This window comes from Coturnix japonica, chromosome 6, assembly GCF_054131305.1.
Source record: "Coturnix japonica strain WE chromosome 6, WE-NBRP24, whole genome shotgun sequence".
Classification (NCBI taxonomy): Eukaryota; Metazoa; Chordata; class Aves; order Galliformes; family Phasianidae; genus Coturnix; species Coturnix japonica.
The window spans coordinates 24,328,374-24,340,969 of record NC_140668.1 but is presented as its reverse complement, the minus strand read 5'-3'; the positions used below and the strand labels follow the sequence as shown (position 1 = coordinate 24,340,969).

General features: G+C 49.1%; 1 protein-coding gene across 5 annotated transcripts in view; it reads left to right on the top strand.

Annotated features, from left to right (window-relative positions):
• Window positions 1–12,596, top strand: part of CPNE2 (copine 2) — a 35,905-nt gene that overhangs the window by 8,597 nt on the left and 14,712 nt on the right. For all 5 annotated transcript variants that reach the window (XR_014947739.1, XM_015873697.3, XM_015873695.3 and 2 more), the window contains exons 3-8: window positions 2,372–2,551; window positions 4,934–5,008; window positions 7,195–7,266; window positions 10,669–10,752; window positions 12,020–12,109; window positions 12,467–12,565. Coding sequence is in view for 4 of the 5 variants with exons in the window: in XM_015873697.3 (XP_015729183.2) it covers window positions 2,372–2,551; window positions 4,934–5,008; window positions 7,195–7,266; window positions 10,669–10,752; window positions 12,020–12,109; window positions 12,467–12,565 (600 nt within the window). In the remaining variant the exon portion in view is untranslated. The remainder of the gene's footprint in view (window positions 1–2,371; window positions 2,552–4,933; window positions 5,009–7,194; window positions 7,267–10,668; window positions 10,753–12,019; window positions 12,110–12,466; window positions 12,566–12,596) is intronic.

The window sequence follows — 12,596 nt, the reverse complement described above, 5'->3', positions numbered from 1 at the left end:
TAACCATATCCTGGGCTTCATCAGAAGAAGCATGAGCAGCAGGTCAAGGGAGGGGATTCTCCTCTCCTGCTCTGCCTTTGTGAGGCCCCACCTGTGGTGCTGCATTTGCCCTATAGCATCCCAGGCTTGTCTCTAGCCTTGCTGCAGAGACATTCTGGATAACAGCGGGGCAGATGGAAGCATAGGCAGCCTGCTGCCCCTTCTCAGATGGCTGTTACCCCAAAGGGCAGGTGCCTGCCTGATGTGAGCTCGCTTTTTGTCCTGCTTTGACTTGTTCTCAGGCTTCCCATTAGCTCAGGATACCATGAAAGGAGCTCAGATCCATTCCTGTTGCCTGCACAGTCTCATTAGCTAGGCTTGAAAGGGGATTTGTGTTGTGTTGTGCTGTTCAGATAAGGTAGAGCTCGTTGATGGCAGACCAGGAGCATCTCTCTGAGCAGGCATATGGGTGGTGGCTGAGAGGGAAGGATCTGTGTGAAGCTGTGTTGCCCCAGTTGGTGCACAGCCCACTCGTGTTGGTTTAGTTGATTCCCATCTCCCCAGAGGGTGTGGTAGGTGGCTATTTTAAGAGTACAGCATTTACTTCAGTCTTCCCCTGGCAATTAAAACAGACTAAGTGACTGACTTTAAAACTACTACAATTGTGTGTATATAACAAACGTACCACATTTTCATTTAGTCCCTCCAGGTTATCTCTTGTGTGCTGAATGAGTTTCACTGGGACTATGAGACTGTGTGCTTGCTTTATTTTTTTCCCCTTCCTGCTGTGATGTGTTTATTTCTGGCTCTGCTGCTCTGGCAGGCGTCTATCTGTCCTGCAGTCCATGGTGCCAGCACAGGAGCTGCTTGCTGCACACAAGCTGCCATGGGATCTGGGTTGTGTCTTGCAATGATCTGAGTGCTGGCTCCCCTTGTTCATTTCAGGGCAGGCTGGTGGCCCTTTGCTACTCCTGTGGCTTAGGGAGCCAGCAGTCTGGTCATGGGATGGTTGTGGCCACCAGCATGCTGGTGCAGGAGGGTTTTGGAGGCTTTGGAGGAGTGCATTGTGACCATCCATCAGCCTTCACCCGTTGCACTCTGCAGGGCGCTGCAGAGTTAAGTCCCTCTGGAAAGTCCTTTTGGAGAGCAGTGCCAAGTGTTTCCCATGGCAGCAGGTGCGTGTAGACATGAAGCCCATGCGTCTGATGGTTAATTACATATCTTAGGATTGCAGTGTGTCCAAGCCAGGGCTGCTGCTGCAACCTCTGCCACTGTTGAAATATAAGAGAAGAGCAGCATGTAGCAGTAAGAGAACCTGCCAGCTCCAGCTCTCCAATAAAACATGAGCTGAGGGGATCTCTCTTTCCTTCACACGGGAGTACCCAAACTCCAGGTTGTATTGCAGCAGCAATGGAAGGGTAAGGGTTTTTTTTGCACTGTCTTTGCACTTTGGAGCCTCAAGTCTGTGCATGTTGAGGCCATCTGATCAACAAAATGAGGCTACAGCAAAGCTGGATGTGCTCAGTGCATTGTTTTCAGGCAACAGCCGCAGCCGGGATGAGTTGTGTCTCCAGCTGGCCAAGCTCTAGGCTGCTGGAAGACCCACTTCAGACCTGGGAGATTCCCATTTGGACCCACCTCACATCTCTCCTGTGCTGGGCTCAACGTAATCCCCCATTCTGTTTGTACCAAGGAAGTTATAAAGATGCTCTATGTGGCTGAGGGAATTCCAGAGCTATTTGGGATATCAGAGTCCCCTGAAGTCCTGCTTTGTGCATCCTTCCAGCCTCTTGCTTCTGCTAGTGCTTGGTGAAACCCATGAAAAATGGACTGTGGTGATTTGGTGATTTAAGTGTTTTTTCCATCAAAGGCCAAGAAGGAAGAAACCACGTGAATGTTTTGTTATGAGGTCTAGAAGGAAACGCTGGAGTTGTGACACTATTTGATTCTTCACTTGTTTTTACTGTTAGCTGTGTGGCCTGGAAGAAATAGCTTTACCAACTTTGAAAGCATTTGAAAGCGTTACAGCTGTGAGTCTGATTGGCAGAGGACCAGAGCAGCAGGTGGGAGGTGTGAGAACATCAGCTCGATGGACATTCTGTGTCCTGGAAAGCAAATGTCAGAAGCTTACACAGAGGTTGTGGCTTCAGTAAGGTATGAGACCACCCCAAGGCCAGGCACCCTTTCCACAGGGACACAGCTCTCTCTTAGATGCATCCCGCCTTGCACGCATTTAGGGTTGTGTCTGCTGTGTACCTGTTGCTCTCATGCTCTGTTGGCCACCACAGGGCTTCTAGATGTCAGGGCTCCAGCAGCAGTCAGAGAAGAGACATTGCAGTGACAAGGATGCAAAGTACAGATGTCTGATTGCCCATTCTTTTTGTCTTTGCAGCTCGACAGGACAGAAACAGCTGTGAACAACCTCAACCCGGCCTTCTCCAAGAAGTTTGTTGTTGACTACCACTTTGAAGAAGTGCAGAAGCTCAAGTTTGCCCTGTTTGACCAGGACAAGTCGAGCACACAGCTATATGAGCATGACTTCCTTGGTGAATTCTCCTGCACGCTGGGCACAGTGAGTCTCTGATAAGAGATCCCTGCATCTTGCTGTTCTCCAGCTAAGGGACCCCATATCACAGCAGCCACAGGGAAATTGTCTTAGCTGCTGTACATTTTGCTGGGCCATTCCTGCTGTGCTGGTCACACTTGATCTCTTTGGGTTCAAGTGTTTCATATTAGGGCTGTTGGTCACTTGCTGAAGTCTAAGCTGGTTGTAGGGTGGGCTTCTGTTGCTTGTAGGGAGACCAAATCCCTGGGGAGGTGCAGGAAGGCATTGCCTTGGACACTTGCACTTGTTGGAGGTACCTGTTTGCCAGTGAGGGTTACAGTAATAGCCATGATGACCAGTTTGGATTTGAACTTGATAAGCTTGCGGGTGTTTACAATTAGGATGTATTGCAGATCTGCTTCTTGATTATTTTTTTTTTTGCAAAACTTTTGTGGTAAGGATGGTACCTTCTGTTTGAGGATCCAGCGTTTGAAAAATACACGCACAATAACCTTGCTGTTGGGTAGTAAATCATGCCTCCTACTGTAGCGTGTTGGTGCAGGAATGTGTCTTCTGCTCTTCCTATGGAAAAGCTTTTGAGACAGATGTGATTTATAAGCCTTTGGAAGGTCTTTGCATTCATGAGCCCAGACCCTGTTAGAATTTGGCAGCGAAGTTCTCCAAACTTCTTTGTCTTCTGAGCATGCTCTGACTCAGAGGCAAGAAATGAGGGAGATTTTTCCATTCTTTTTCTGCCTCCAGCTGCCCAGGACTGCTGTGGTACCTGGCATGAGCGAAGGAGCTGGGAAAAGCAGGCACTGTAGTAGGTGGGTTGGTATGGACAGCTGGCCCAAGATGTCCAAGGAGGCTGGTGAATGTGGTCACTTTATTACGTACTATCTGGTACTGAATATGCCAGAGGGAGCTGAGTAATTTCACTGTTGCCAAGTTGAGAACTTGTCAAAAGAGCACTGACATTTACAGACTTCGAGGTTTAATGTCTGTGTTTTCAGAAGAGTTCTGTAATGACCTAATTCTGATCATGTAGAAGTTAGGAGACAGCCCAGGAAACAGCCCAGGCTGTTGCTCAGTGGTTTAGGCCGAGCCATTCAGTATTTGTTCTGTTGTTGGCTGCAGTCACCTCTGGCACAGTTCAGCAGTGCTCATTATGAAGGGCACAGTCTTGATGAACACTGTGAAAAGAGAGTTTGTGGACATGAGGAAACAGAGCCAAAGTCTCATTGTGGCTTTGCAGGAGTGTTGGGCGCTGCAGCCTCATACTGGAGAGAAGCATCCTCTGTCTGGGTTGGGGTTGGACCTGGGGGGTCTGAGAGGTCTTTTCTGATCCAAATGATTCTGTGTAAGGTCCTGGAGGAGCTCAGCTATTACTGGGCCTGTGGAGGAGAGGGGTGGGATGGGGAGGACTTGTGGACTCAGCCATATTGCTGTGGGTTTTTGAGGTCTGCTTTTAGTCTGGCGAGATGTTTCCATAAGCCTGTCTGGTTGTTTTGAGGCACAATGAGCTGTTGGAAGGGGAGGAGAGCAGGCTGGGGCAGCAGCAACTTGCCTTTGACGAACTGCACGCCCAGCACCTGACTTTCCAGTTCTGTGTTGCCATCAGAGCCTTGTCAGGTTAGCTGGATTGTTTTATTGCAGCTAATTAGGTGTGTGGTGAGATTTAAAAGGATGGTTGGGTCACTTGGAAGCTTGTAATGACCCCTGTGGCCAAGTGAAACCTCACAAGGGATCAAATTGCAGGCTGTGGGGTGTCCATGGTTGCTGCTTGTCAGGTTGTGAAGAAGTCTCATGCCACAGCAAGGCACAGGCACCTAGCCCTGTTACTTGGTGATTCTGGGGTGTTTTGGAGCCAATGCTGCAGGGCATGGCTGGATTGAAGATCCCAGCACTGCTGTGGGAGTCTCAGTGGGGTTTTGCATCAAAACTGCAAAAAGAGAGAGAAAAGCATTTCTGGAGAGCAGTAGGAGGAATTCAGGTGTAGTTAGATAGCAACAGCTAGAAGCTAAACCATTTCATTATGGTTTTCTTCTAATTATTATTTTCTGGCTGTGTGACATAGAACCAAGGGTGGAGACAGAAGGATGGATGGGGCTGTGCTTTTAAGCTGTAACCCATAGATTTGGAGGGGCTTGCTGGTGGGAATGGAAGAAGAGCACAGCTGGTTCCAGCAAGTCATTGTGTGGGGCTCTGCAATCTGTGGGGAAAGCTCACAGGGCTCTTGGGCAGCAGTGGTGGCACTGACAGCATCGTGGCCATCTCTGAATGTGGGATCTTTCTTTTACCACCGTGTATACTGAATGTGAATTGACTAACATGAGCAATGATCAGTTGCTTATGAGTCTGCATTTGATCACATGACTTTATTTTTTGTGGTCTTTTTTTTTCTCCTAGATTGTCTCCAGCAAGAAAATAACGAGAACTCTCCTTCTGGGGAATGGCAAGCCAGCTGGGAAAGGGATGATAACGGTACAGTAACTCATTTACCTTACCCACAGAGTGTGTGAATGCAGATAATAAACTGCAGGTGATGCAGAACACCAGCAGGGCTGGGGTTGTTGTCCCTTTTTTTCCCTCGCCTCCCATTTTCCTGCCCACCTTTGGTCTCTTTGGAGGACATTATATTGCCCAGTCCCTGTCTGGTGACTTCAGCCTGTGCTTTTGTCTCTGAGCGCTAAAATAAGAAATGCTAAATCTAGAGAAGAACGCAGTAAATATGTGCTGCTGGTTGTTATCTCGTACGTGACGCTTGTTCAGACCTCCCTGGAGCAGCCAAAGGTAAAAGGGCCGATTCCTTTGCTGACAGTCAGTGGTTTTGTTTGTAGGAAGAGGATGAGAGTTCTGCCGTAGCAACAGGTCTCATAGCAACAGCCTCTGCTCCTGCTGCAGACCCCTTCGGGCAGTGGCTTTCCTGCTGTGGATCTATTTAGTGATTTCTATTTATTTAATTATTTTAAAGAAGAGACTAAATTTAGGCTCGTTTTCCCCCCATGCCGCATCTCCTCTCCTTTTTGTTCACTTCTCTATTCCAGTTTGTTTGTGTTAGAGAAGCGAAGGTATAGAAGAAAAGGCCAATGTGGAGTTAAACTGCAGGCAGGTCTAAAAGCACCAGATGGGTCTAAAACCATTTTAAAAGACCAAGATCTGCCTGCTGCAAGGCCATCTCCCATGGCTGTTTGCTCTAGAGACTGGGAAGATGCTGTTAGCTTTTCTCTCTTAATTGCTGCAGTTAATCTTTAAAGGCAGAAGGGGAAGCTGCATTGAAGCCTGCAGTGGGCACCTGATGCCATGTGCCTTCCCCAGGAGCGGGCTCTTGCTGCCCCATACCTGCTACTGGAGCAGGAAGAACTGGAGCAGTTGAAAAGTTTCCAGTCAAGTTCAAAGGTTTCCAGCTTTAGAGGAGGAAGCTTCTGATCTGTCACTAATGCATCATTAGAACCAAGGGGGCTGGGATGTCTGCTTCTTTGCTTTGTGTGCTGGCAGTGTTGGGTCCTCCAAGCCTGACACATTGCTGTGCGCTGGGGTTAATGCTGCCAGCACCAACTGAGACAATCTTCTTTGTGCTCACAGAATGTAGGGTTGGGAGCCAAACCCCGCTGTCCTCACCCACGTTCTGCTTTCTTCACCCATGGTCCCTTCAGCTTTATCCAGGTCCATTTTCTTAACTGCAACACACAAATGTCATTGGGCTGAGTGCAACAGAAGTGCCTCGGCTGGAGTACTGGGACTGAGTGAGAGTCCTGAGGTTTGAAAGGTGTGGAAAATCCCAAAGCTCATCACTGTAGGAATGAATCTTGAGGTCTTTACAAAGCACTGGGGATGTTAGTTTCCATAGGGAGATGTCACCGTGGTTTGTATGTGCGGCCCAGCTCTACCTTGGCCTCTGAAGAGCCCAAAATTGCAGGGACTCCAGGTTGGGTCTGCTGTGGTCTGCAAAGGTAATTTGTCTCCCTGCAGCACCTGTTCCTTATACCACTTTGACCATCGTGCATGTCCACCTGTGGCTGTGTGAAGGAGTGATGCTGTGGGAAAGGGAAGAACAGGAGACGGGAGGTGGGGAGCAGATGCTTGGGTAGGACACAGCCTGGAGAAGAAATGCAAGTGATTCAGAAAGCAACTGCTAACAGAAATGAATAAAAGCTGGGGGGGGGGGTTGTAATAAACATTTGCTTTCTTAAAATACCAGGAGATTCATTAGATGGTGTTCCAGACAAAACCAGCCCACTGGTCTTTGGCAGTCAAAGCCATTTTGGAGGGTGTGTGAGAAAAATCTTTGAAACTGAAGTAGTGTGGGCTGCATTTGTGCCTGCTACAGCCATCAGGAGCTGCAGTGGTCTTTGTCCTTGGGCCATCTTGATGGGTGATGGTAGGTGAACATGGCCCCACTCTGGGCAGCAGTGATGCACAGAACTGGCTGCATGAGTCTGGCTCTGGTGGTTGTTTTGCTGGCAGCTGTGCGACCCTGGGCAAAATCATTTTAACTTTCCAGTAGTGGGATATTGTGTATGTTAGGTCTTGAGAAACTTGAGAATTACTTTTGTAGGAGTTGCACAGCTCCAAGATGTGCATCCTCACGTTGCAGGATTGCCCTCCTTAGTTCAGTGTTCACTGACTTTTCGTATGAAATATGAACACAGCTTCCCCTTGTCTTTCAGATAGCTGCTCAAGAGCTGTCGGACAACAGGGTGATTACTCTGAGTATGGCTGGCAGGAAACTGGATAAAAAGGTGAGTTGTGATGTGTCAGGAGGATGTAAATGTTAAACTTCTGTCTCTTGTAGGCTAGGGAATCTAAGGAGATCTCTGCTTGTGAGTACAGTAGCGTCATAAAGCTGTCTCTATGTAGAAAGCTTGGAGGTCTGGAGTCAGGTCCTGGCTGTGTCACTCCCTGCTGGTTAAGCCCGTGTCTCAGCTTCCCTGCTGTCAGAATGTGGAATTCTTCATAATGCAGGACTTGTGTACTATCATGTCTTAAAAACAATGTTCTGAGCCAGATTTATTACTTCAGTGGCTGCTGTTTGGAAATGTCTCCTGACTGGGCTGACAGTTTTGATACCCCTCAATTCAGTATTTCAGAAGTGCTGAGTGTTCTTGGCTTGTTGCCTCTAGCCCTCATTGAAACTGAATGAGAGTTTGTTTATATATCAAACAGGAGGGCCCATCTTTCCAGAGGAAGAAGCACCAACCTCGTGGATATAGATAATGCCAGTTTTTGCTTTGGGTATGACATGCAGTATAACCGTAAGCCTTTCTGAACAAAGCAATCTGACCTTATTTACCAGGCAACCAGAACGATTCCTCTTAAACCAGTTCTGTTGCTAAGCAATCAATGTGTTCTGTTTTTATTCTTTCCCTTCCTAGTGTCTCCAGAGCTTGCATTGTTGGTAGGATGGCCCTTGGTTTTCAAGTCACAGTAAAGCGTGCAGCCAGGCAAACTTGCTTTGTTCAGTCCCGTTGTCCAGGCCAGATGGTTTATCCAAGTGCTTTTCCCAGCAGTTGGGAATGACTGTTTACTTTGCTTTTCCACTTATCCTGTCTACTACTCCACAGTGCAAGGAGCTGGATGCTCCTACTGGGGAGTCGCCAAGTAATTTCATTTCCTGGATGATCTGGAAAACATCTTTGAGCTGGTGACTTCTGAGATGTGGCTGAGTCAGCCCCATGCATGTCAGTGAAGAAATCTCTGATACAGCAGTTTTCTTCCTGTGGAAAAGCCTCTGCCCCCTTGCAAGGCAAGGGATGAGATTTCATCCTAGATGTGGTTCCTTCATGCTTCAGGGTCCCTTTGTAGCCACGGCTGTTGTGAAGACTAGAGCCAAGGATCTGGTTCCTCACCTAGCCTCACTGTGATGCTGGTACCTCAGGCATATATGCAGTTGTTATATTGACAACTTAATTGTTGTAATCACTTGCTCCAGGGTCAGGAGTTTCCTTTCTAACCTGATTTTCAACCAGATCCTTCTCCTAGGTTATTTAAGGCTGAAATCTGGTGATATTCTTCCAACAAGTCTACTATCCTTCAGACCCACAGTCAAAATACAGAAATTCAGCATCTGCCTGCAGTGCTATAGGCGGACAGTTTGTGATGTAGACATAGTTGTGCTGGGCTGAGGATTGTGAATAATCTGTCTGGGTTTCCTTCTGGTTTATCAGTAGATGTCAGCATAAAGTTCCTTGCTATGCTTCTGCAATTACCAAGAGCTGGTGGGGTTTCCTTGCTTATTCCCCTAAGACAGAACACCGTATCAGTGCTCAGAGTCCTGCTGGCACTCAGGGGATGGTCATGTTGATTCAGAGCAGAACACAAATGAAAGTGGTCTCTGCACATGTGAAAGGAAACTGCAGACATTCAAGGCAGGTTGGATGGGGCCCTGGGCAGCCTGATCTAGTGGGTGGCAGCCCTGTCCATGACAGGGTGGGAACTGAATGGGCTTTAAAGTCACTTCCAACCCAGCCATTATACACTGCATCCAAGCTGAGAGTCTCGTACTGGCATCCATACTGCAGACCAACCCTCTCCACAGTGTCCACCCAACACTGGGACCTCTCTCAGACCAAAGGCAGGTTCTCCTCCCCAGTGAGTTGTCTACACGCTGCTCACTGCATGGCTTCAAACAGCAAGGCTTCACAGCGGGGGAATGTCAGCAGCAGAACCAGCCTGAGGCTTTTGTACCTTATGTCAGGTCAGCTCTTGGTGGAGTTATTAGAAAAGGAAGAATCTTGCAGAAGAGAAGGCTCAGCCCCAGTGATCCCAGTCCCAGCAGCTCAAGTTTCCACCTCCTGTCAGGCTTGCATAGGTGAGCTGGTGTGGTTCTAGAGCCCACACCTCTTGTCAATTCCTGTGGGACCAGTGGCAGTGAAACCACTTTAGGTTGCAGGTTAAGCTACAGTAGGCAGGGCCAGGGTCCATGGGGCTGGCTGTGCACTGCTTGTTCTCCAATTCAGCAGCAAAGCTTTGGAGCACTGAGGCCAGGCTGTGTGTAAGCAGGCACAGTACTGCAGCCAAGTCTCTTGCAGAAAGAACGGCTTATCCTGATCCTCTATGAGAAAACACAGGAGAAAAACAGCATCGGAGAGTCTCCCTGCAAGCTTTAGTGGACTGTTCTTCATTGTGGCAACTGACTTGTGGCAAATTATGTAAAATAAAACGAAAGCAGTCATCAGAGGTGACTGAGTTTTGACTAGAGCAGGTTCCAGTTTCTCCAAGCCGAAATACTTTGCAGTGATTTATGTCTCCAGATGGCCCTGCAAACAGGGTTTGGATGGAAGCACTAAAGGGTTTTCTGCTGGAGCCTGCCACCATCCCAGCTACTGCTTCCTGGACCGGGACCCTGAGCATCCCTACTGTGTCCCCTGGAAACCAGAAGGATCCTCCAACCATTTGAGGATTCAGGCAGCCACCTCCCCCTGGAATTCTCAGGAAACAGGAAATTATTTGGAGTGTTTGGGGTTGGGTTGGTTTTTATTACAGTTTTTCTGAATGGGAGCAACTATCTCTTGCAGGTGCTGGGTTTTCTCTCATCAGCCCTCCCATGCTGCTCAAGACCTCAGTCACCCTGTGCACATGCCCAGCAGGGATGTGTGCTGTGTTTGCCATACAGCAATGTCCTTTTATCGGGGGATATCTAAGGAAAGCAAACACATGCTGGCTGAAGTCTGTGTGTCTCGGAGGGTGTTGTGTGATCTCTGTCAACACCCATGCAGCTTGCTCCTTCAAGATTTGCTCTGTTCATGCTTTCCTGCTGTGTGTAGGAGGGTTTTCCCCCCCCTTCTTCCCAGACTCTCCTACACTTCATAATTCTGTTTGTGCTTTGAAGCTCTGGTTGTTTTTCTAACCCAAACACAGCTGCCTCCCAGCTGGGGCTGTTTGTCGTGGCATTGGTGTCCAGAGAGTGCGCATGGGGGTGGGATCCACGAGCAAAGTCCCACAGGCACGTGCCTGGGTGCAGGAAGGCCATGACACTGATAGGACCTGCAGGACTCAGACAGACACCATGGGAATCAGCTTCCCCATGGTCCACTCATGCACTGATATACAGGAAAAGAAGGAGGAAGGAGTGTCTTGTACCAGTGGCTGCTTGAGCAGCTTGCAAGACCTTGTATAAGCTGTGTGCTGTTGTTCTTCCCCAGGACCTGTTTGGAAAGTCAGACCCTTTCTTGGAGTTCTATAAACTCGGTGACGATGGGAAGTGGATGCTGGTCCACAGAACAGAGGTGAGCTACTGCAACACCATGATCCTTAGCTCAGCTCCTTTTAAATGTAATTACATTATCTCATAAATCCCTGATAAAGGGGGGTGGGATCTTGGGAGGTGGCTGAGGGTCTTGCTGGGTTTTCATTTAAGCAGTGAGGCAGGGGAGAAAGTGTTGCAGCAGCTTCCCTAAGGTACTGCCCTTGTGCAAGACAAGCAGCTTTGTGTTTTAAGATCAGATACAAAGAAAGTAAGTTCTCCATTCCTGTAGCTTCAGGTGCATGAGTGCAATCAGGTGTTAGCCTGGGGCTGGCATTTGTTGTGTCAGGAGAGATGTGGCTGCAGGGAAGAGTTAGTGCTCTCCATCCAGCCTGTTATATAGAAGGAGCTGAGCCCAGCTGGCTGTGTGCAGTGAAGGAGCAGGATCCTCACACCGCCCACCCGTGGGACCCGACGGCTGGCAGCATATGGGCTCCACTCCACACGTGTGCCTCCCTGCGTGGGCTCCCTGCTCTCCCAGCCTCCTGGGGGAGGTGTTTACAAATTCTCTGCTAAACTGTGCTCGCAGTGTCAGGGTTTTTCTCAGTCTGTCAGTCTGTAACATAAAAGCCCGTTGTGAGCCCCACATGGTTATTTGTCAGCTCTGTTCTGAAGCCATGGGGACAGACGTGCTCCTCGTCTGGCTGGGCTGCTCCTGGTCTCAGCAGAAGGAGCCAATGGCTTTGGAGAGAGGAGAGGCAAAACTTCCTGTGTGCCTTGTGTGCTGAGGCTGTGGGTTCCTTCTGCAGTGCAAACAAACACCAAAGACTGGCATAGGGTTGGCTCTGCTCCATGCATTCCCCGCATCTCCTGTAGCTCTGGCTGCAAAGCTCCAGGGTCCTGTGCAATGGGTCCTCTGCTCCAGGAATCCCTGTGTTTGCCTGATTCACATCAGTCTCTCTCTCTGAGCAGGGCACCTTTACAAAAGCATCTTCACGTGCCCTGCAAGCACCTCCAAGGTCTGCAGCACATACAGCTTGCATTCTCTTGGTACATGTCAAAAAGCATCAATTGCATTTCTCCAGCTCGTGCAGCAGCTGTTACACAGATAAGGCAAGATCTGGATTTATCGAGGGCTGCTCAGCTCTCTGTGATGGTTGTGGTGTCCCAACACTCTGTTTAGGTGGAAGTAGTGGGGCAGCAAGCGATAGATGTGGGGGACAGATTTATATAGGAGGAAACATCCCCTGCTTCATGCCTGTGTCCTGTTTCACCTTTTGTAACCACATCCTTCTGTTCCCACCCCACAGGTGATCAAGTACACGCTGGACCCCGTCTGGAAGCCGTTCACTGTGCCTTTAGTGTCACTGTGTGATGGAGATGTGGAGAAGCTGATTAAGGTAAGGACAGCCTCTTGGCTTCCTCTCGGAATGAGGGGAGGCCTTGTGGCAGCCTACAGCATCCTTGCAGAGAAGTGGATCTCCACTCTCTAGTGACGGCGGCAGGGCTTGAGGGAACAGCATGGAGCTGTCAGGGAAGGGTCAGGTGAGGGTTAGGGAAAGGTTCTGCACCAAAGAACAGCAGGCACAGAAAAGCTCCCCAGGGCAGCGGGCATTGCCCTGGGCTGCCAGAGCTCAGGGAGTTCTGGGACACCACTGCTCTCAGACACAGAGTTTGGGTGGTGCTGTGTGCAGCCAGGGGTTGGGTTCAGTGATCCTTGTGGGTCCCTTCCAACTTGAGATGTTCTGTGATTCTAGGTCATGTGTTACGACTACGACAGTGATGGGGGACACGACTTCATTGGGGAGTTTCAGACCTCAGTGGCCAGGATGTGTGAAGCCCAAGATGCCTTTCCAGTAAGTGCTGCCATGTTTTCTGGGCAGAATG